Source organism: Embiotoca jacksoni, unplaced genomic scaffold, assembly GCF_022577435.1.
Source record: "Embiotoca jacksoni isolate LCO1_2020_lvr unplaced genomic scaffold, fEmbJac1.0.p SCAF_15, whole genome shotgun sequence".
NCBI classification, from domain to species: Eukaryota; Metazoa; Chordata; class Actinopteri; family Embiotocidae; genus Embiotoca; species Embiotoca jacksoni.
In genome coordinates, this window is record NW_027185285.1 from 12,799,790 (window position 1) to 12,818,888 (window position 19,099).

General features: G+C 41.3%; 2 protein-coding genes across 5 annotated transcripts in view; one reads left to right on the forward strand and one right to left on the reverse strand.

Annotated features, from left to right (window-relative positions):
- clec16a (C-type lectin domain containing 16A) overlaps window positions 1-15,138 on the reverse strand; it is a 41,324-nt gene extending 26,186 nt beyond the window's left edge. For 2 of the 4 annotated variants that reach the window (XM_069149704.1, XM_069149701.1), the window contains exons 1-9: window positions 14,911-15,137; window positions 13,782-13,910; window positions 11,367-11,500; window positions 10,149-10,297; window positions 8,326-8,431; window positions 4,192-4,315; window positions 3,713-3,887; window positions 2,567-2,617; window positions 1,168-1,284 (exon numbers count right to left, since the gene is read on the reverse strand). In XM_069149704.1, the coding sequence (XP_069005805.1) occupies window positions 1,168-1,284; window positions 2,567-2,617; window positions 3,713-3,887; window positions 4,192-4,315; window positions 8,326-8,431; window positions 10,149-10,297; window positions 11,367-11,500; window positions 13,782-13,910; window positions 14,911-14,984 (1,059 nt within the window). In that variant the 5' untranslated portion in view covers window positions 14,985-15,137. Of the gene's footprint in view, window positions 1-1,167; window positions 1,285-2,566; window positions 2,618-3,712; window positions 3,888-4,191; window positions 4,316-8,325; window positions 8,432-10,148; window positions 10,298-11,366; window positions 11,501-13,781; window positions 13,911-14,910 lie in introns of all 4 variants that reach the window. The other 2 variants (XM_069149705.1, XM_069149702.1) reach the window with 2 other exon arrangements.
- Window positions 15,139-15,415: 277 nt separating this feature from the next.
- dexi (Dexi homolog (mouse)) lies at window positions 15,416-18,982 on the forward strand. Its single transcript, XM_069149708.1, has 2 exons — window positions 15,416-16,368; window positions 16,553-18,982. Exon 1 carries the CDS (start codon window positions 15,992-15,994, stop codon window positions 16,259-16,261), a length of 270 nt encoding a protein of 89 aa, XP_069005809.1. The 5' UTR covers window positions 15,416-15,991; the 3' UTR covers window positions 16,262-16,368; window positions 16,553-18,982.
- The last annotated feature ends 117 nt before the right edge of the window (window positions 18,983-19,099 follow it).

Below are 19,099 nucleotides of genomic sequence, written 5' to 3' on the forward strand. Positions count from 1 at the left end.
AAAAAAAAAAGATTAGGTCATTTTCAATGGTTTCTACAATTAAAGTACAGTTCTCCATGAATATTTTAAAGTTGACAAAATAGAGACAGAAAAGGACTGCTGAAGAAATAGTTGCTGTGGTACACCAAACATTTAAAGACATCACACCTCAAGTCACATTCACTGAAAGGGTAGGCTGTTTCTTACAACACACACACACACACACACACACACACACACACACACACACACACACACACACACACACACACACACACACAGAGAATAACCACAAGAGTTCTCAGAAATGCTCACTACCTCAGCACACCCACCTGGGTTTACAAACAGATGGTCAAAGAATTAAGAAATGACTCAAGGTAAGAGAAGAAAAAGGAAGGAAGAGAGAATCAAAAAATAAGAGGTGAGGGGAATCAGATGGGGAAGGTGAGGGGGATAAAAGGGAGAGACTGAAACAAAGACAACAAAAAAAGGGGAGGATACAGAAAGAAACAAAAAGGGGAAATTCAAAGAACATTTTTCAGAAACAGAAGAAAAAGGAGACCGAATGTTCAGTCCAGAGCCTCAACAGGAGAAGAGATGGAAATTAAGGAAGAGAGTGTTTGAAAAATGGAAAGAAGAAAAAACATTGCTGAGTAATTTGCATACTGATGCCTTGATGTGGGTGAATCATGGAGAAACCCATGACCCTGCGATCTCATAACCACCTACTTGTACTTCTGGAACTCTACTCAGTATGTGTGTGCATGTGTGTGTGTGTGTGTGTGTGTGTGTGTGTGTGTGTGTGTGTGTGTGTGTGCGTGTGTGTGTGTGTGTGAGTGCGTGCGTGAACGCGTGCGTGTGTCCATGTGGTTGCCTGTTTAGGTTTGCTCGGGTGCATTTCTTGTTTGTGTGTGCGTGCGTGAACGCGTGCGTGTGTCCATGTGGTTGCCTGTTTAGGTTTGCTCGGGTGCATTTCTTGTTTGTGTGTGCATGCTTTACTTTTTCGTGTCACAAGGTACAACATGTGTGTCTGTGAGAGAAAGGAAACTTGTTGGTTTGTACTGTGTGTGCACTTGACGTATTGACTTTGTTTGTTTGTGTGTGTGTGTGTGTGTGTGTGTGTGTGTGTGTGTGTGTGTGTGTGTGTGTGTGTGTGTGTGTGTGTGTGTGTGTGTGTGTGTGCGTTACCGTGTTCTTGTGTGTGCTGTGTATGTCTGTCTGTGGGGTGAAGACAGACAGGTCTCCATTGAGAATAACGTCTGCCAGGGCATTGACCAGTGGTTGATAGTGGATGATCAGGAACACCTGGAAAACAAACACTAAATTAAGCTATGACTGCAGCCCTCCATCTCTTTCTTAAAATGTGTTTTGACCAATTTAAAATATCTTTCTCTGTACAAACTCGTGACATCATGCAATATGTCTACGAACACAAGGGCCACCCATTAATTACCCGGGTTTAGATGTTCCTTAAAACTGTACAGAAAAGAAAAGTCTGGAAGCATACAGTAAATAACAAAATACCCAAGTGCAACGTAATTAAAAGTTGAATAATTTAAATGAATGATACCATCTTACAATAACCTAAAATATCTTTTTTTGGGCTAAACCGATGGGGCCTGAATGTCTGAGTGAGTGAGTGAGAGAGTGATGATGTCGCACCATTGGTTGGTCAAATGCAGCGTTGACTGAGTTTTCAAATGAAATGGCCTTGTTTCCAATTCAAAGCCCTCTAGCGTTTCATACACTGTCCAGCCATATCCTAGGTTTTGATCTTGTTCCCTTGAAGTGAGGCATTTGATGTTATGTATAATTAACTGGAATGAACCATTCATAGCTGTATGCCCTCAACCAACCAAGAAAGTTGCATTTGTGTGAAATGTTGTCATAATTATGTAATTAATTATTGAGTTATGGCCACAAACGTGTTATGTCTTGTGAGGTCACAGTGACCTTTGACCCTTTAAAAATCAGTGAAGTTCATCTTTGAGTCTGAGTGAATGTGTGCGACAACATTGAAGACATTCCCTCAAGGCATTCCTGACATATCACCTTCAAAAGAATGGGACAGATGGAAAGACAAGCTAACAACATAATGCCTCCTGCAACAACTGTCCCCGCCGTGGAGGCATGAAAACAAACAGGTTAGACAGACTGCATTCAAAATAGGAGCTCAAACTTACAACGTCAATGTACCAAAAGTGAATCTGCCTCCGACCACTGCATCAAAAGTAATGAATGCGTGTTTGAATTTCTAAGTCAAACTGTGCGGCAGGCTGAAGGAGTATTTTTGTCATTTGTACTTCACGTGGAATAGTAAAGTAAAAACAAAAGGTTTTCACAAACAAAATATGCAGATTCAATTACAGAAATATATTTGAGTTCAATAGTCAGGGTGGACAATACTGACAAAAACTGTGCCAGAGTGGGTTGCAGATACCCAATAATAAATATCTGCACATTATTAATAATAACACATTCACAGGGGAATTAACCAGCATGATAAATAGGCAGTTTAACTTCTAGCCACACAACTAAAGTGCTTTGGTGATGATTGGTGGAGGCATCTAGTGTGTGTGTTGCTTACTTGAGACAGCAGGTAGAGGGACACCTGAGGGTTGATCTTACGCTCATCAGACTGAAAAGAAACAGAAAAATAAAAGGTAAGTCAAGGTCACACGTTTTGCTTTTCAAGCCTTATCACCACTTTCTGCTTACACCATCAATGCTGCTACTCATTTCCCAAAGCAGTCATACTGTAGCTTTATAATATTTGACACAATGTTCAGGTGATACACCCACACATGTCCACATTTATTCCTTGTGGTAATTACAACTTTACTTCCAAAACAATTTTTTTTTATCCAGCTCTGAGCAGGCCTTTTAATACGACTGTCAAACATTCATTTTTGATGATTGTCTGTATTAGGGACTTGACATGAATTTTGGAATATTAGAATAGTCATTGAAATATAAAAATGTATAGTCGATTAGTTACGAGCGATTATCAAATACTATTTTGGCTTGACATGCCCATCTTTTGTCTGTATTCCCTGTTGAGTTTCCGAACATAAGAGCCTAAGAAATTCAATACGATGACCACGTTGAATGGTGAAGCTCTGTGAAAATGTGTTGTATTATGAAGCATCAGCCATGTTGAGGAAGATTAAAGTCTCTGCGAGTTGATTATGATAGTTTACTAAAAATGAACTAAAACCCACGGTCCCATTGAAGGCAGGAAAAATTGGGGAATGATTGTGAGTGGTAGAAGTTGAAAGCACATCGGATTCACTCGGCCTGTTGCACAAAACCACTGCTGTAGTCCTTTAACTCATTAATCAAGCAAAATGCCAAACACTACTTTTCTCACATGTAATTCACTGCTTTTGTTTTGTTTCAGGATATTGTAAATTGAATATCTTTGAGGTTTGGACTTGCAAAAGAATCGATTTAAAAATTGCACCTTGGAACTGACTAACGAGTCTTTTTTTTAGAGTATCATAATAATGGACAAGACCGAGTGAAAATGAAAAGATGAAGCTGTATATTAAAACAGACACACATGCCTCTGACATGTTTTTTAAAGGCTCAGTGTGGAGAGAGAAGAAGGGTTTTCATGTGTGTACAATCACCTCACCACGGTCATTAGAAGAGTTGACACAACACAGGCTTTCCACCTGTGAACATCAGTGTAAGGTAATTTCATCTAGAAATGCTCTTGCGGGTAACCTACCATCTCAGGACTAACCAAAGAGTAGACATAGAGGGGCAGGAACAGACGGTTGAGGAGGTGGTCGGTTAAAACATCGTTAAGGAATTCACAGTTGATGATGAGGATATCGTTCAGGTAGTGGAGATGGTCAAGGTGCTCTGCTACCAGGTCACTTAACTTTCCTCTGTTCTTATGCCTGGGACACAACAATGTTAGTTAGGCAGTGGTGGAGCCGGTAAAGGACACTGGTGTGTCGGAAAAAAATAGTTTTGTAATTAAGATGAAATCTACAGGCTTAGATTTAAAGTTGAAGGAAAAAACACATGTTGGACAATATAAATAAAAATAGATTATGAAGCAGTTTATACAATGCATCTTGTTCCTGTATAAAAATCTAATGTACATCTGAAGAGCAGCAGGATAAGTTACAAAACCTGAGACACGTCTGACCTCTACAGGCTACAATGAGAAGGACACTGAGAAAAATAGATGGCACTTACTCTTCATCTGTCTGCACACACTTATCCAGTTCGATGACATGGCTGCCGATAAACCAGACCAAGTTACTGAAATACGGCACCGCTGTCTTATCTCGAATGTAGTGCAGCATGTGCTGGTTGTCCACTGAAGAGAGGAGGGTCAGGAAGGGGAGTTATCACCAAAGATGCACACAGATGTCCAAAGCACACACATATTTTGTTAGCCTGGAGAATTAGCAGAATGACAGTTAAATATGATGATAATAAAAACAACAACAAAATTCAAATTAAGAGACAAATTAGGAAAATTAACCAACTAAGTTAATATCAAGGGCACAAACTGGTCCAGTCAATCCACTGTTAACACAACAAGCTACTGGATTGGGATTCAGAGGAAAGCCAGTGCAGTTTTCAACTGAAACAACAGTATGACGGGTTTTTTTGTGTTTTTTTTATGAAATTAATTGAGAAGAAGATAATTTTCCAACCGATTTTTTTGTCTTTGTAATCCCAGCTTGTGATCTGGGCCTGCCACACTCACTGATCCATTATTCAGAGGTGCTTTCTTTATTAAGAGAAAGATGGAATTTCACCAATTTCACACATCAAAGTGTCTTTACAACTGTTGGGAAGTACTACTGCATAGGCGGGGGGAAAACAACGTATACACCCTTTCGTGGCTCCAGAAAGAACTGAGTGAAATTGTATTAACTGCTTTAAATTATTTCACTAGAGTCAGTGCTGTCAATCATGAATTTGTCCATATTTTTATTTTTTAAAGAAGAACACTGTAAACTGATGGAGTGTCGCTTTAACATTGGTCAAAGAGCCTTAATATCAGATTGGAGAGAAGCTGAATTTGTTGTTCACAGATATATGAAGGTAATATATATACGTTACTTATATGTCCTTAAATTAACATCGCAAGAACAGCAACAACTCCTGCAGAGCCAACAAATCTGATAGCTGTGTTACATAACAGTTTCTGGTATTTTTATGTATCTATTAAACTTTTTTGGGAGTAATGACCAACTGCATCTTAAAACAGAGCCCCTCAGGGATAAGCAAAGAAAACACCTAAGAAGTGATCTGGGACAGTTCTGTTGTTTAAATGACAACTCGACCAACTTGAAATGTCAACAGTCCTGTCATGAAGAAGTCTACATGAAAATAAACCCAAGATAGCCATTTTATGTTGCCACTCCACAGGTCAAATTGAGACATGTAATGAATGACCAGCTAAATGAATAAATTACAAAATGGAGAGGGAGACATTGACTAAATAGCCACAATGACCAAAACCCATCACCAAAATGACACCTGACATGAAGAGCTTAGCTGAAATTAAGAAAAACTTCGAATGGCATGCAGGTTCTTCTGTACATTTGGGTGATACAGAATGATTTACATGGACAAGAGTTGCAAGGATACTCATATCCATACATCTATAACAAATACACAATTTGGAACAAAGAAGGCTGGGTAACAACATGTGATTAACTTTTAAAATCAAATCTGAGGTGTCAGAATCAAATCCACAAGACAAGTTTCCTTTGACAGCAACTACGCTGATAAAAATCTGTTGCTTTAGAGATGCACTGTCTCTGCATCAATTTACAGTTTGAACAACTGGAAACAAGATCAAGTCAACATGTTACTAGGATACCCAGCCCTAAGAAAAAGACTGAATGAATGGAACCAACTTACATGAAACTGGAGTTAGGCAGATGGGGCGCGCAGAGGGAGGAGGGAGAGAGACAAGGAGAGGAAGAGGAGGAGTGGTTGTTGAAGAGGAGGAGGGAGAGGGGGAAACAGACACAGGGTTAATGTGAGTAAAGGGGCGGCTGTGGAGGGGTGGAGGTTGGGAAGGACCCCACAGCTATTCAAACAGATATACTGCAAACAACGGCACACCAGTGCAAGAAATTTCAATGTTACGTAGACATTTGCAACTTATTTCAGGATCTTCCACCTTGTTTTTACTCTGCACCATGTGGACAATAGAAAAGCAGCGCCCTCATTGAAAAGCTACATGACAATACATCATTAAATTAGTCTCAGAGCTGAGTGAAATTCTTTTCCAGGGTGTCATTTGTTGCAGTGTATGTCCCAAGGAATCAGTAGGAAGCATCAAACAGGGACATGGTAAACATAATGCTGACACAAATTATAGCAGTTTTCATTGTCATATACTGAGCCCTTTTCAGTGTAGAGATAGATAATCCAAGCATTCACGTTCTGGGTTAATTTAAAAACGAAATGAAATTAGTAAAAATTGCAGTTCTTGTCCTGCATGACAGCAGTGAGTAGGCCACACAGATACAGATGTTCTGTATGATCTTCTCACATCTGGTCACAGATCTTACATAAAATTGATGCTTCCCTCTTTGACAGGATTCCTTTCTAAAGTAGAGCCTATGGCCAGAACAGCAATGACACATCTCCCACACTGCTGCGTTACTTCATAAATGACTGTAGTTCTGCTACGGTGAGAGTCTGACTGTAACTGGGAGTTACAGAGTCAGGATGTCATGAACGACGCAAGAAAGCGCAGTTGTACAGTACAAAGTGTTACATGCACGACAAGACAAACAGATACTGAGACAGACATGAAGCCATCGTTGGTGTGTTGCAGTGACTGTATATTGAGGTACTGTTGTAATATGCATGGCGAAAATAAACATGAAACCCACAAAAAGCAGCGTCCGCCTCCCGCGGCCCGACAGCAGCCAGCGACGAGCCCTCACGAGCAAAGAGGGACCGGAGGAGCAGAAAGCAGGAGGGAGCACAGACGCTGGAAAAACCTCGCAACATCACTGCTGCTGCACACTAGAGTTGTATTCTGAAAGACTTGCAGCTCTAATGCATCAATGGTGGTAGTTCTCCAGGTGAAGGGATTTGAACAACGACTTTGCGTGCCGGGTAGACAGGATTTGCTGAAAAGTTAGTTTCTTCATAGTTAGTAAAGATGAGCACGTGAGATCAGTGAAGCAGTGAAGCAGTGACGCTCAACGCGGTGGTAAATTAACTGAACTTTAACCTTATTGACTGCCGGTACTCGAGTTAAAAAAAATTACATAAAAAAACAAATCAAACAAGGTTGTTATCTACTAATTTATATTCAAAGTAATTGGATTTGAACAACCTCCAACACATTAGAACATCTAATTGCTCATTTTTGCATCTGTAGCTCAATATTATAAATGTCTTGCATATAACAAGGGTGACAGGAGTTCCTGTATTTATAATTGTATAAGAGAAGCTAAAAAATATAATCATAAATAGATTACATAGGGTCCATGAGGGGAAATATTTACAGCATGGACACTATTTACATCTATTGCCTTCCACATACAAATGTGAATTCATGCAATTACTTATAAGACCACAAAAATGTATAAATTCAATAACAACACTTACTGAGACAATTACAAGTAAAGAATAAGAAATGATAGCCTGATATTTTGGAAGCACATACCCAGTAATCACTCAAAGAGGCTTGTGCAAGTCACAAAATGATCAGCTGAGTAGATCCAGCTGATGGCTGACTCACCGTTTTGGACGGTAACACCGAGATCTTGATGCATGTAGATTGTGAATAAACTGTCGAGATTCCTACATATCGTCTGTATTGTTGCCATTTCACCTTCAAAAGATGAAAGCCTTCATCTGTCCAGCTCTGAGCAAACATGAACTGGATGTTTTCTAATCTGTGTTTTGTTGTGGGACGTCGCTCAAAAAGACCCACCGTCCTAACACCTGCTTCCAGATTTCTGAAGTCCTTTGACCTGTGTTTTCTGTACTACTTAGGTTGAACGAGCCTTTGATAAACTAAAATAAGGACGGTGGTAAAGCCGCTCTTGCACTAGAATGATGATAAACCACATACTGAAGGCAACAAGACATTAAAAGCCAAAACTTCAGCAGACTTTGTATTTGTGTGTGTTTGTTACAGCGTTACCTGTTAGTCATGCTCACGCCACAGAAGCAGCAGCAAGAAGAGGGAGCACAAAGAAAGGCGGTAGGCAGTCCCAGCACCCTGTGAGTTCCTATGGATGTGTGTGTGTTTGTGTGTGTGTGTGTGTGTGTGTGTGTGTGTGTGCGCGCACACATATGCATGGTTAGCATGTGCGCATGCATGTTCCCGGGACTCACCTTTGTAGACGTTGAGTGTGATGGTGCGGACTGCGATGCGGACCATGCTTTCAGGGTGGTTGAAAAACTTAATGGCCTCGGTGTACAGGGCAAAGTCATTAGTGTGCTGTGTGTGAGAGACAGAGAGGGGGCGCCGGTGAGCAAGGCGCGCTCAGGCCGTCAAGGACCACAGAGAGAGAAAGAAAGCAGCTAACGGAGACAGAAACACATTGTGTTTTTGATAAGAGGAGCATACATCTAGTATCACTTCTGTTTACTAAGAAAATGTTCAAGTGTAAATCTGGGCAATGCTTTACACAGAAGAAAAAAAAAAAGAGTTATTTGAAGGTGCAGAAGAATTACATTTTGAGAGGATGAAAGATTCCTCTACCTTCAGTAAACGACTAGCCTACGAGTGAGCTGGTGGATCCGCTCTAATCTTATTAAATCCATGATGAATGTCTAGTCGGTGTTGGTTGTTAAAAAGATTGGTTTCAAAATATGAACAAGCTATTGTAGTGAAACGCTCGTTCCGGTGGAACCACGGGGACGTTCGCCTCCAACAGTATTCAACATATGTTAAGATACCAGCATGTTGCACTTAGCAGATCCGCATATGACAAACCGACAACTCTTGACCTTACTGCCATCTCTCTCTGTGCCAGAGCCTGATCCTCCACCCAACCATTCCTCAGTCACTTGCGACCTCCACGGTGACAGTTCGGAGTCAGAGAGGAAACCGTCACCCAGAAGTCACAGCAAATGAAGAAATGTGACCCTGATACCAAACCCAGACCGGGAGATCGTACTCTCGCTTTAAACATGTGGCTTGTGTAGATCTGACAGGAACAGGACAGGACACTCAGAGCTCATCCGATGGCGCCATCTGGAGGACAAGAATCTCTCAATCGAGATGATTTCAAAACAATTCTGATAAATTAATTGAGGGAAGATTTATGACTATGGTAATTAAAAGATGTTATTAAAACATTTTTTTTGTGTGTGCAATTTAGCTTTGCATTTCAACTCTTACTTTCCATCAGACTTACTGTATGTCAGCCAAGTTACTTAAAACGCTACAAGAAAGAACGGCAGGTTTTGCTTTTGTTGGTAATTGATAAAAACAAGTGAGGCAAAGTGAAATAAAGCTAAATAAATATGTAATAGATGACTTCCCAGATAAATGCTCTCAGATCTACACAATGGGTCTGGTTTTGGCTTCAGGGGTAAAGCTACCATCAACAGTACACCAATAACTTTCCCCAGCGCACACAGGCCAACGGAAACACTATAGATACTGCTGAAACATTGAACGGGAACAACATCACAAATCATTGAGCTGGTCAGGATTCTTTGGCGTTACCATCTATTCCTGAACAGACACACAAAGACACACGCACAATCACAAAGAATATTCTTAAAATGTGTTGGTATCACGTTCTAAAAGAGAAAGATGCTTCTTGTGTACAAAATGTCCTAAATCAGCCCATGCAGGCAGGACGCTGATGTTTTGACACAGGAAGTGTGCTGCAGATTAGAAAATAAAAGCAGCCTGATAAGGTCAACTGGCTCAAAATGCAAGTGAAACAGCACGTTCGACATTCTTTGACAAATTAACTTAATTTTTTATTAATAAATGAAAACGAATTATGATAATGACTTCTATTTTGTGTCCACCTTCAAAAATACATAAGGTTGCTCAATTGTAGCAACGGACTTTGATTTTCAGCCGATATAATTGTTCGGTTCCATCTCCTTCCTCCCGGTCGGTCACACAAACTGCCCAATAATAGACTCTGAAAGACAGATCCTCCATGTTTGCACCCATCCCTCTGTGGCCTCACCTCGTTGTAGAAGAAGTGCACCGTGTGGTTGTTGAGTTTGAGTGACAGCGTCTTGAGGAAGGAGATATAGTAAGCCATGATCTCCTCGTCCGAGAAGTCAAACTTGTGGACAATGATGGAGTTGACGTGGTTGTTCGACAAGAGATAATCTGTGAGGAGAGGAGATCAACTTCATAAACAACTGGATCAGATTTGTTCAAGTGATGTGTTTTAGCAGAGAAATACGTATTTTTGTAATTTACTGCCATTCTTCTAATTTACTGCTGAGAGGCTCAGTGTTTATTTTAACAGGACACTGAGTGCGTAAAGCAGAGAGTGGATCTGTGTGTATGTGTGTGCACTGCCTTTGTTTTCAGATCAACAGCGAGGCTGAGCTCCTGCAGCGACTGTTGTGTGCAGTGAACATGAGGAAAGACTTCAGTCCTGCTGCCACACTGCAACTGTAGGTTTTTAAATACCTCTACAGTTTACCTAAATGCAAACCTTATTTCCTTTATACTAATAAAATATCAGCCCACTGTGAAACTGGCAGCATATGAACCGTTGAGCTTTTTGTTGCGTAGCAACAAGAAAAGAATACAGCAGGTTGCTATGCATTATATATTTCAACAAAGAAGGGCAGTGTAGCATGCCTTGCATTGTTCAGCTAACAAAACATTTAAAAAAATCTAACACTTTTCATATATTGTTTGAGCCCTGATGTAATAAAATACAACAACAAACTAAAAATAAAACAATTATAAACTGATTAAGGGCTAATAGATTAATCATTAGTTATAGTCCTAGAGTGAATTATACTGTAACTTCTTTCTAATATTTTAAAATCTTAAATACATAATTGGTATAATGCACTCCAACACAACAATACCATGAATTACAGCCTCATAATGTACCATCTGTCAGCACAAAAACAACAACAGCACCAGTCTTATGAAGCCCAGAATATTATAATCAATGTATTATTTACTTAAATGAAGTGCATTCCACCTTGTGATGGGGCTTATACGCATTTTGTCAAAATCTGAATCAGAACCAAATCCACTTTAAAAAAGAGACATAACTTTAGATAGAACTTTGTTAGCATCAAAGCTTAACAAACCTCAGGATTTCATTTACCAGGAATCGCATCTTAAATACAACCAGCTACCACAATCCATCACTCTCATCATACAAACATTTGTATTTCTTTAGTCAGTGAGTGTCAATGCAAACTCTTACATAGGGAAGTCTCGTGGCTGATGTTCTCAAAGAGTATGTTGAGGGTCTGGAGGAGCTGAACACACACGTAGCGTCCAGACTTCTGACGCAGGATGTTCAAGAAGAAGGCAAACATGTTCTTCTCCAGGAAGAAGCTGATCACAAACAGGAGTGAAAACACAAACAAACAAAGGAGTCAATTCGTGATGATTTCATCACAAATCATAATGATCCAAAGAAGAATGTTTGACCTATGAAGTATCCTGGCGGCTTGTCGTTAACATACATACCACATACCCACAATGTCCTTGATTAAATTCTGGCCCTTTGTTGCATTCATTACCCGTAACCCCGTCATGTTACCGTTTATATCAACACTATCAAAATCTAATAAAGGAAATGAGCTAAAACCTAATCTTAAAAGAAGAAAATCATCAATTCTGTGCGGCAGTACGCTGATATTTAATATTCACAGACTGCTCATTACATTCCAAACAAGCTTACTGTTCATTGGACCTGAGGGCTGCAGTACGAAGCAAGTTTTCTTTGCCTGATTCAGCTCAACAAAGCGGAAACTCGCTGTCAAGAGATAATCGTGACAACGACGGTGGTTAAGCGCTTCCTCTGTTAACTCTGAGCACGTTCACGTAACAGAGGAGGTGTTTGCATCATTTGACCAATCACAAACATCAACAAGTGTACTGGCAACATATTTTACAAACAAGGAGCAACTTATAATTTAATTCTTAGATGTTCATGACATGTATGAACGTTTTAGTCTTATAAATTCACCTGCAGCCCCGGAGGTGTCAAACGGACTGAGGAGCAAATAAGAAATAAATATAAAATCAGAATTCAAAATGGTAGGTAGGTTTACTGTCATAAGTACAGCAAGTGCATCAATCGGTCTCTGTTGTTGGAAAACACCGTGAAATTAATCTATTCTATATTTCATATGAAAATCACCAGGGAAAGAGGTTTGTCAGGTCTCTGAACACTCTGCCCCCCTCAGAGGACTGTCTCACTCCACTGAGGACTGTCTCACTCCTCTGAGGACTGTCTCACTCCGCCTACCAAGCTCCACTGGCTCTTCTGTGATTGGTGATGGCAATTTTCAGAGAGACCTGATTGGTCAGTAAGTGATACTTTAGTACGTTTTGATCCGATGTAAGCTGTTCCGGACCAGGTTAAGTTCGCAGCATCAGTTACCATGGTGATCTAGCCAGCTTAAAAGCTGGCTCTCAGCTTCGTGACACTGACAACGCTGGCTTTAGTCTCAACATACCTCGCTAACCCACTAATCTCGCTTCGTAGAACACCCCTCAGATCTCACAGTTGTTAACTCAGATTATCCTACAACACATATATAATATACGAGTCTGAACACATCACGTAGGGAAACTTTTCCAGTCGTTGCATCCTACGCAGCGTAAATATAATATTTTTGCATAATGGTCTGCTCCAGTTAGCCTGCATCTCAAATGAACTATTAGGAAGACTTCAAAAATACCCAAAAGCTGTGAGCCAAGAAAATTATAGCATTCATTTGTTTATTTTAAGGATTTCCTCATATCAACAAATACTCCTGCAACATCCTCAGTGGCTCTTTTTGTTCTACACTATAAAGTCAGAAGTGACAAACTGCGGAAACAGAGGTGATGACATGCAACAGTGTTTAGTTTCATATCAGATGCTTCTGATTGAAACAATAGTTTTACGAGCCAGAGTCCCCTGAAATCTTTTAGTGGTTTGGGTTGAAGAATGTGAATCATTTCCTGCTTTTAGCAACATCTTAGATACAAAAAACATTTAGCTGTTTTCCTTTTTATTTATTTTTTTGCCTTTTCATTTATGTTCATTTATTCTGTAAAGTTTGATCAAGTCAAGGTGTTACAGGTTTGTGCAAAGCCTGTAGGACAGGAAGCAAATCAGCTACATCTTTGATAGGCAGTTCTGATAGTTTGCAGTCAGAAAGGGAGGGGGGGGGCATTGTGGCTCATTTGTAAGCAAAGTCGCCATATGCAAGGCAGCTGAAGGTAACAAAAAAGATTATGGTTGGGATCATGAAAGATCTCCAAGTGTAGCCTGGAGTGTGATTATAAACATATGTGAGTGAGTAATGTTGGGCAAAAGAGCCTCTGAGCTGAGGTCTGCCTGCTCAAAGTGCTTCAGATCAGCTGATCAAACATGACTTGTAAAAAAATCCATGAGACGCAATCATCTAGCGGGCGCTCTGAGAGCATTCACAGTTGATTAGTTTACAAGTGGGCATCTGTTCAAATGCATCAGTGTGGGAACATAAGAGTGTGTGCACATTTAGCAAACCCAGACAACAAGTAGACACACAGTTCTCACTTTGACGGCCATGCTGGAGTCACATCTGCATATTACAGCTACAGGTGGCTGATCAGACATGAAGACATTACTGGGACTTACTCAAACACAGAGCTGTCATTCTGGTCGCCCCAGATGAGGATTTCCGTGATGGAGCGGATGGTCTCCACCAGGAGGTTTCGATTGTGGTCCGTCACTGTGGTGTTTTTGGTCAGAACGTGGTACATATACCTGACAGAGAGACATGGAAGGAGGGAACAAGTGTGAAAGACAGAAATAAAAGCAGAGCTCTGATCAAATGTGTGCGCATGTCCAACTATCTTTACACTTAATGGTAGAAAGACAGGGTGCAGTGACCCAGAGATTTTTCTCAAAGCTGCTCCACACAGTTAAATAATGAATGAACTGACCACTGACAGCCCCGGTGGTGATACTACTGGGCTGTGAGCAGCGTTAGGCAGGTTACCAGATCGCTAGTTAACATGTTAAAAATGTAACAAGTAATGTGACTATTTTAATTACTTCTTTAAAGTAATGTAATGTATTACATTTAATTAGTTTTTGGATTACTTTTCAAACAGACGTTTAAAACTGGCCAAAAAAAAAAAAAAAAAAAAAAGCTCATGAATGTCAAAAAAAAAGTTCCTGCAACAAGCCTACGACAGGTTGCTTCTAATTTGGAGTCAATATATGATCCAAACATTGCAGCTTCATAACCACTCCAATCATATCAATACAGACTCGATTAATACCATCGATCATCTCATGCACCTGTTTAACGGAACAACTTTGGACTCTGGTGACTCCAGTAATTCACTTCACCTCCTTCGACCTGCCGACTTAATCATCCACGGGACGATTAAAAAAAAAAACAGCTGTACAAGGGCCTTTAAGGCTTGATGCTCACATGACATACACATTTAAAAGACCAACATTCAATGTTTGATGCTGACTTTATAGTCCAGAACCAGAAGAGACGAACAAGCGTCAACGCTGTTTGGGTTTTTTTGTGTTTTTTTTAAAGGGTACAGCTCCTATGCGCTCGGTCGTAATTATATCAACCTGACGGACGACGGTGTTTAGCAGGCTGGTCCGTCTGGGAACCCGCTGTTCGTTCACTCCGACGGTGTTATCTGAGCAGCCGATGAGCCGGCTGACCACGACGCCGACGGTCGTTTTCAACCGGCGATCATCGAGGCTAACGTTAGCACATGTAATGCTAACTACTCACTTCAAATGGTCCAAGGAGTGGATATTTTTCGCTTTTCCTTGTCCTCCGACCCAGCTCCGTGACCGGCCGAACATGGTTGCGGTTTAAAAAAAAAAAAAGGGGGGGCTGTTTTGCCAGGAGAGTTGTTGTTATTATTATTAATTTTTTTTTTAGCAATGGTTAGTGTCGGCATCTATCCATTACTCCCACTTTCCCGTACAGATAGCCACTTAGCAAACTGAGGGTGATAGGCGGTGATGGCAGCGCCGATTGGAGGGGGGGGGGGGGGGGGGGGGGGGGTCGTTGCGTAACAAGCTTTTCGGCGGGTGGTTGTCTGGGAGTTGTTGTTCTTTCGTTGAGGTTACAGCGCCGCAGCGTGCGGAGAAAAACTACAACGTCGACTTCCGCGTGCCGGCGGTGACGATTACAACCCGCGACGTGTCCTGAGCTGGACTGACTGACACCCGTAACGGGCCAATCAAAACGGAGTCTGCCAATCGGCGAGCCAATCACGCGCCGAGGCTTCAGGTGTCGCTTCGCGGTCCGGACTGTTTAAGATGCGGGTGGCAGAAATGTTGGAAGAGACATTGAGCTGTTAAAAACGTCGTCAGACTCGTGTTTCTATGAATGTCGCGTGTTTCCCGGAGCGGGTTTGTTTAAAAGAAAGAAAAAAACAACAACAACAACAACAGTACGTTTCCTGTTGAGATGTTCGCGTTTATTTTGGCTGCAATTGCATGCAACTGTTTTTAGCACAAGCCAGCTCGCATGGCGTGAATTCTTCCAACCCGAGCGACCCCGATGTCAAGAAGGCGTCGAGCCAGCTAAGAGGATATTTTAATACTGTACGCCCGTTGTTATTATTAGCTATGAACGTATTGCCGTTTGGTCTTCCGGTTTTCCTGTCGTTTTCCTCTGAACCGGACAGATAACCTACCACTAAAAAAAAAAAAAAAAAGCGTCCTCCGAGTCACCGTCGCAGGTCGAGACGAGCCGAAATGGACGCCACAGTCCCATCACCCCAGACGGCTTTCCAGCTGGAGCTCCGGACCGTCCAGGCCTAACACAAGAACCCCCATAACCGTGGCTTCCTTTCTTTTCTATGACACTCCCAATTTATGCCCAACTAGATTCGGTGGAATCGCTCTTGGACGAACTCCCATATATGTTTTATCTGGGCCTGTTCTTTGTGAACGTCCTGATCCTCTACTATGCCTTTCTGATGGAGTACATCGTCCTGAATGTGGGGATAGTATTTCTGCCTGAGGACATGGACCAGGCGCTGGTGGACCTCGGGGTGCTGTCCGACCCGGCCTCTGTCCCCTACGACACGGACACGGAACTGGACGTGTTTGAGGGGTATCTGGAGTGACGAAGGCGATCCTGAAGGGGGGGGAAAAAACAACTTCAGGAGGTGGTGATGATGCTGAACGGGATGCTGTCGCAGCCTTTTTCTCACAGAGACACATCAGTCAAAAAGTAAGTAGAAACAAGAAAATCTGTTTTTTTTTTTTTTTTTGCTCGCGTGTCTTTCTTTTCTGTAACAAGCGCAGAGCTTTCCGTGGAGTGAAATCTCAAGCCTTTTCTTTTAATGTTTTGATATGAGCTCCCTAGAAATGTTTGGTGATTATCTGCTGTGCCTCTTCTGTGTCCACGCCCTCAGGTTGTCTCGGCTCAAAGGAAGGTAGCTGAAGGAAGAGATTCAACACCGCCAGCCACGTGATCAGCGTCTGTCCCAGGGGAAGAGCACTCTGCACTAAATCAGCTGTCAGCGTGCCGCCTGTCTAATAGGTTGTCTGGTTGGACACCGGGGGGGTCGGCACTGGCATCTGTGGACACGATGAAAGACGAAAAGCAAGCACAACGTGCTGCGGGTGGAGAGAGACGGCTGTTCCCTTTCGAAGAAAAATGAATGTTTTCGGAGATGTGGAGCATGTTCCACAAGATCTCGCCAGTTCAGATACGGGAGCCCGTACACCGAACAATTATCCAGGCCATGCAGTACCTGGCAGTTCCCTAAAGCCAGTTAATGAAAGTTTGCCACTTCAGTGCCAGTGAGATCTCTTACAAAGTGAGAACTGTCAAAGTGCGGGAAAACAATACCCACTGCGGGCCTGATGAATACTTAATCACTCACAGAACAACTTGTTTTTAACAGTTTGAGTCACGATACAGAATCAGTCGCTGTTTTGCAGGCTCGCTGCTTCCAGAGGCTTCATTTAAAATGTGTTGTTTGAGGTCATCCATGCTGAGTGTTTGCGTCAGGGATGTTACACTCTCTCAGGAGCATGGTTAGGAACTCTGGGCGAACAGGCAAGACATAACACTCACACTGGACGTAGTCTATAAAGCTGTAAGATATAGATCAGGCCAGTAGATCAGGAACACTGTGTCACACTTGCCGCACTCTTTACTGTAATGCAGAAAGTATTGAAGTATCCAGGAAGAGTTTTTTTTTTTTATTATTATTTGATACAGGAAGTCTATGTTTAATCTCACATTATAATTGGGGTCGTGCAAATTAAATTTTCCACCAGACAAAAGTGAACAGTAGAAGATTAGTTATGAGCAAGTGTGTCAAATCTCATGAAAGAGAACCTCAAAGTTCTTTGGATTTTTCTGGTTTTAAGACTGAGACACACTGACAAGACTCAATGCATGATATTGACTGGTTTTTTTGTTTGTTTTGTCTTTTAATTTGGTTGTTAAAATTCTCTTTTATTGCATTTTGTGGTTTACGTTGTTGCAGATTTAGACTTCCTTTCATGACATGTACATTCTTGATACAGCAATAATAAACTAGATTCAAGCAATGGGGCAATTGGATAGTTACATAAATGAGATCATGCAGAGAATCAGGTAGTTAGATGGGCTTTGATTGGTTGTGGAAGGAAACCGTGTTGTGTCAGTGACGTACGTAAAGAGATGGTTCAGATTTCCTGGGCATTTATAAGCTTTGAAAGCAAATCAAAGACGAGCACTTGCAGCCCAGTTTACAACTAAACACTGATTGTGGAGGCGATACAGAAGAACCCGTATTTGCTCATATCTGTCTTCAAATTGTGCATGATAATCATGACATTGTGCTGGTTGTCAGCCAAATAACTGAAGCCATACAGACAAAAAAACAACAACAACAAAAAAAACTCACAATATTTCCACATGCATGTTTCACACTGTAAACCAGCTTTAGTCCAGAATTTCATTGCCTGACGGATCATTACACAACGTCTCAGCGTAGCCCGGCTGTTCTGTTCTCCGTTCACACCGTTCTGATATCATTTGGAACAACACTTTGCCTAGTCAGCTCGAATCGCGCACTAAATATAGCCAGATCCACAGCCACATGCTGCAATGAATTCAAAAGAAAAAAGTCATGCTGCAACTCAAGATTAAGGATTTAAACTTAAAATAAATCACATCCTATTGCAAGACTGTTTCTCAAAGAGTCGGTGCCAGAGTTCAACCGGGATCGGATCACTGGTAGCTGATGCCAAATTCTCTCATCTTGTTGGAGTAAAGCTGCCATTAAGCAATATTTTGTGGGAACACTTACTCTTTGAATTTGTGTGTATAAATCAGTATGTCCATAATTTAATAAAATTGCTCTGAAACACCATTTAGATCACAGGAAACTAAATCTCAGGATAGTATGCTTCATCAAATATCGTTGAATATGTTTGTACATAATTTGATCCAAAACTAATCAATACAAGGGCTTCCTGAATCATGCAGAGGTTGTTGTTTTTTTCTAACTAAAGGTAAATGTAATGAGTTTGATAATTCAGATTTAAAAATCAAGCTGTTAAAATGGGAAGATCCTCGTTTTGTACAAAATATAAATCCTTCTTGTCAGATGCAGGTAGAAGACTGTGCCACTTCCCAGGCATGATGCCACACTGTGCAGGTCAGGGTCTGTTCGACTCTGCCCACATCATCATCATCATCATCATCATGAACACATAACCTCCACCCAGTGCTTGTGTCATCATTCTACATCTGCTTGTTCGCAGACATGCACATGCTCTAATATAAGCTATGTAACAGAGTTTTATTTTCCAACGTGTATTTAATAAACTTTGGGTGAACGCCAGCTTTTAGCCTCTTACTTCAACTGTCCTCATGCTGTATGTCGGATGATACTGAAGGTCAGCATGTGCTCTGCTGGTGTCATGTTATACTTTATCCACAAGAGGGAGTCAGAGCACCA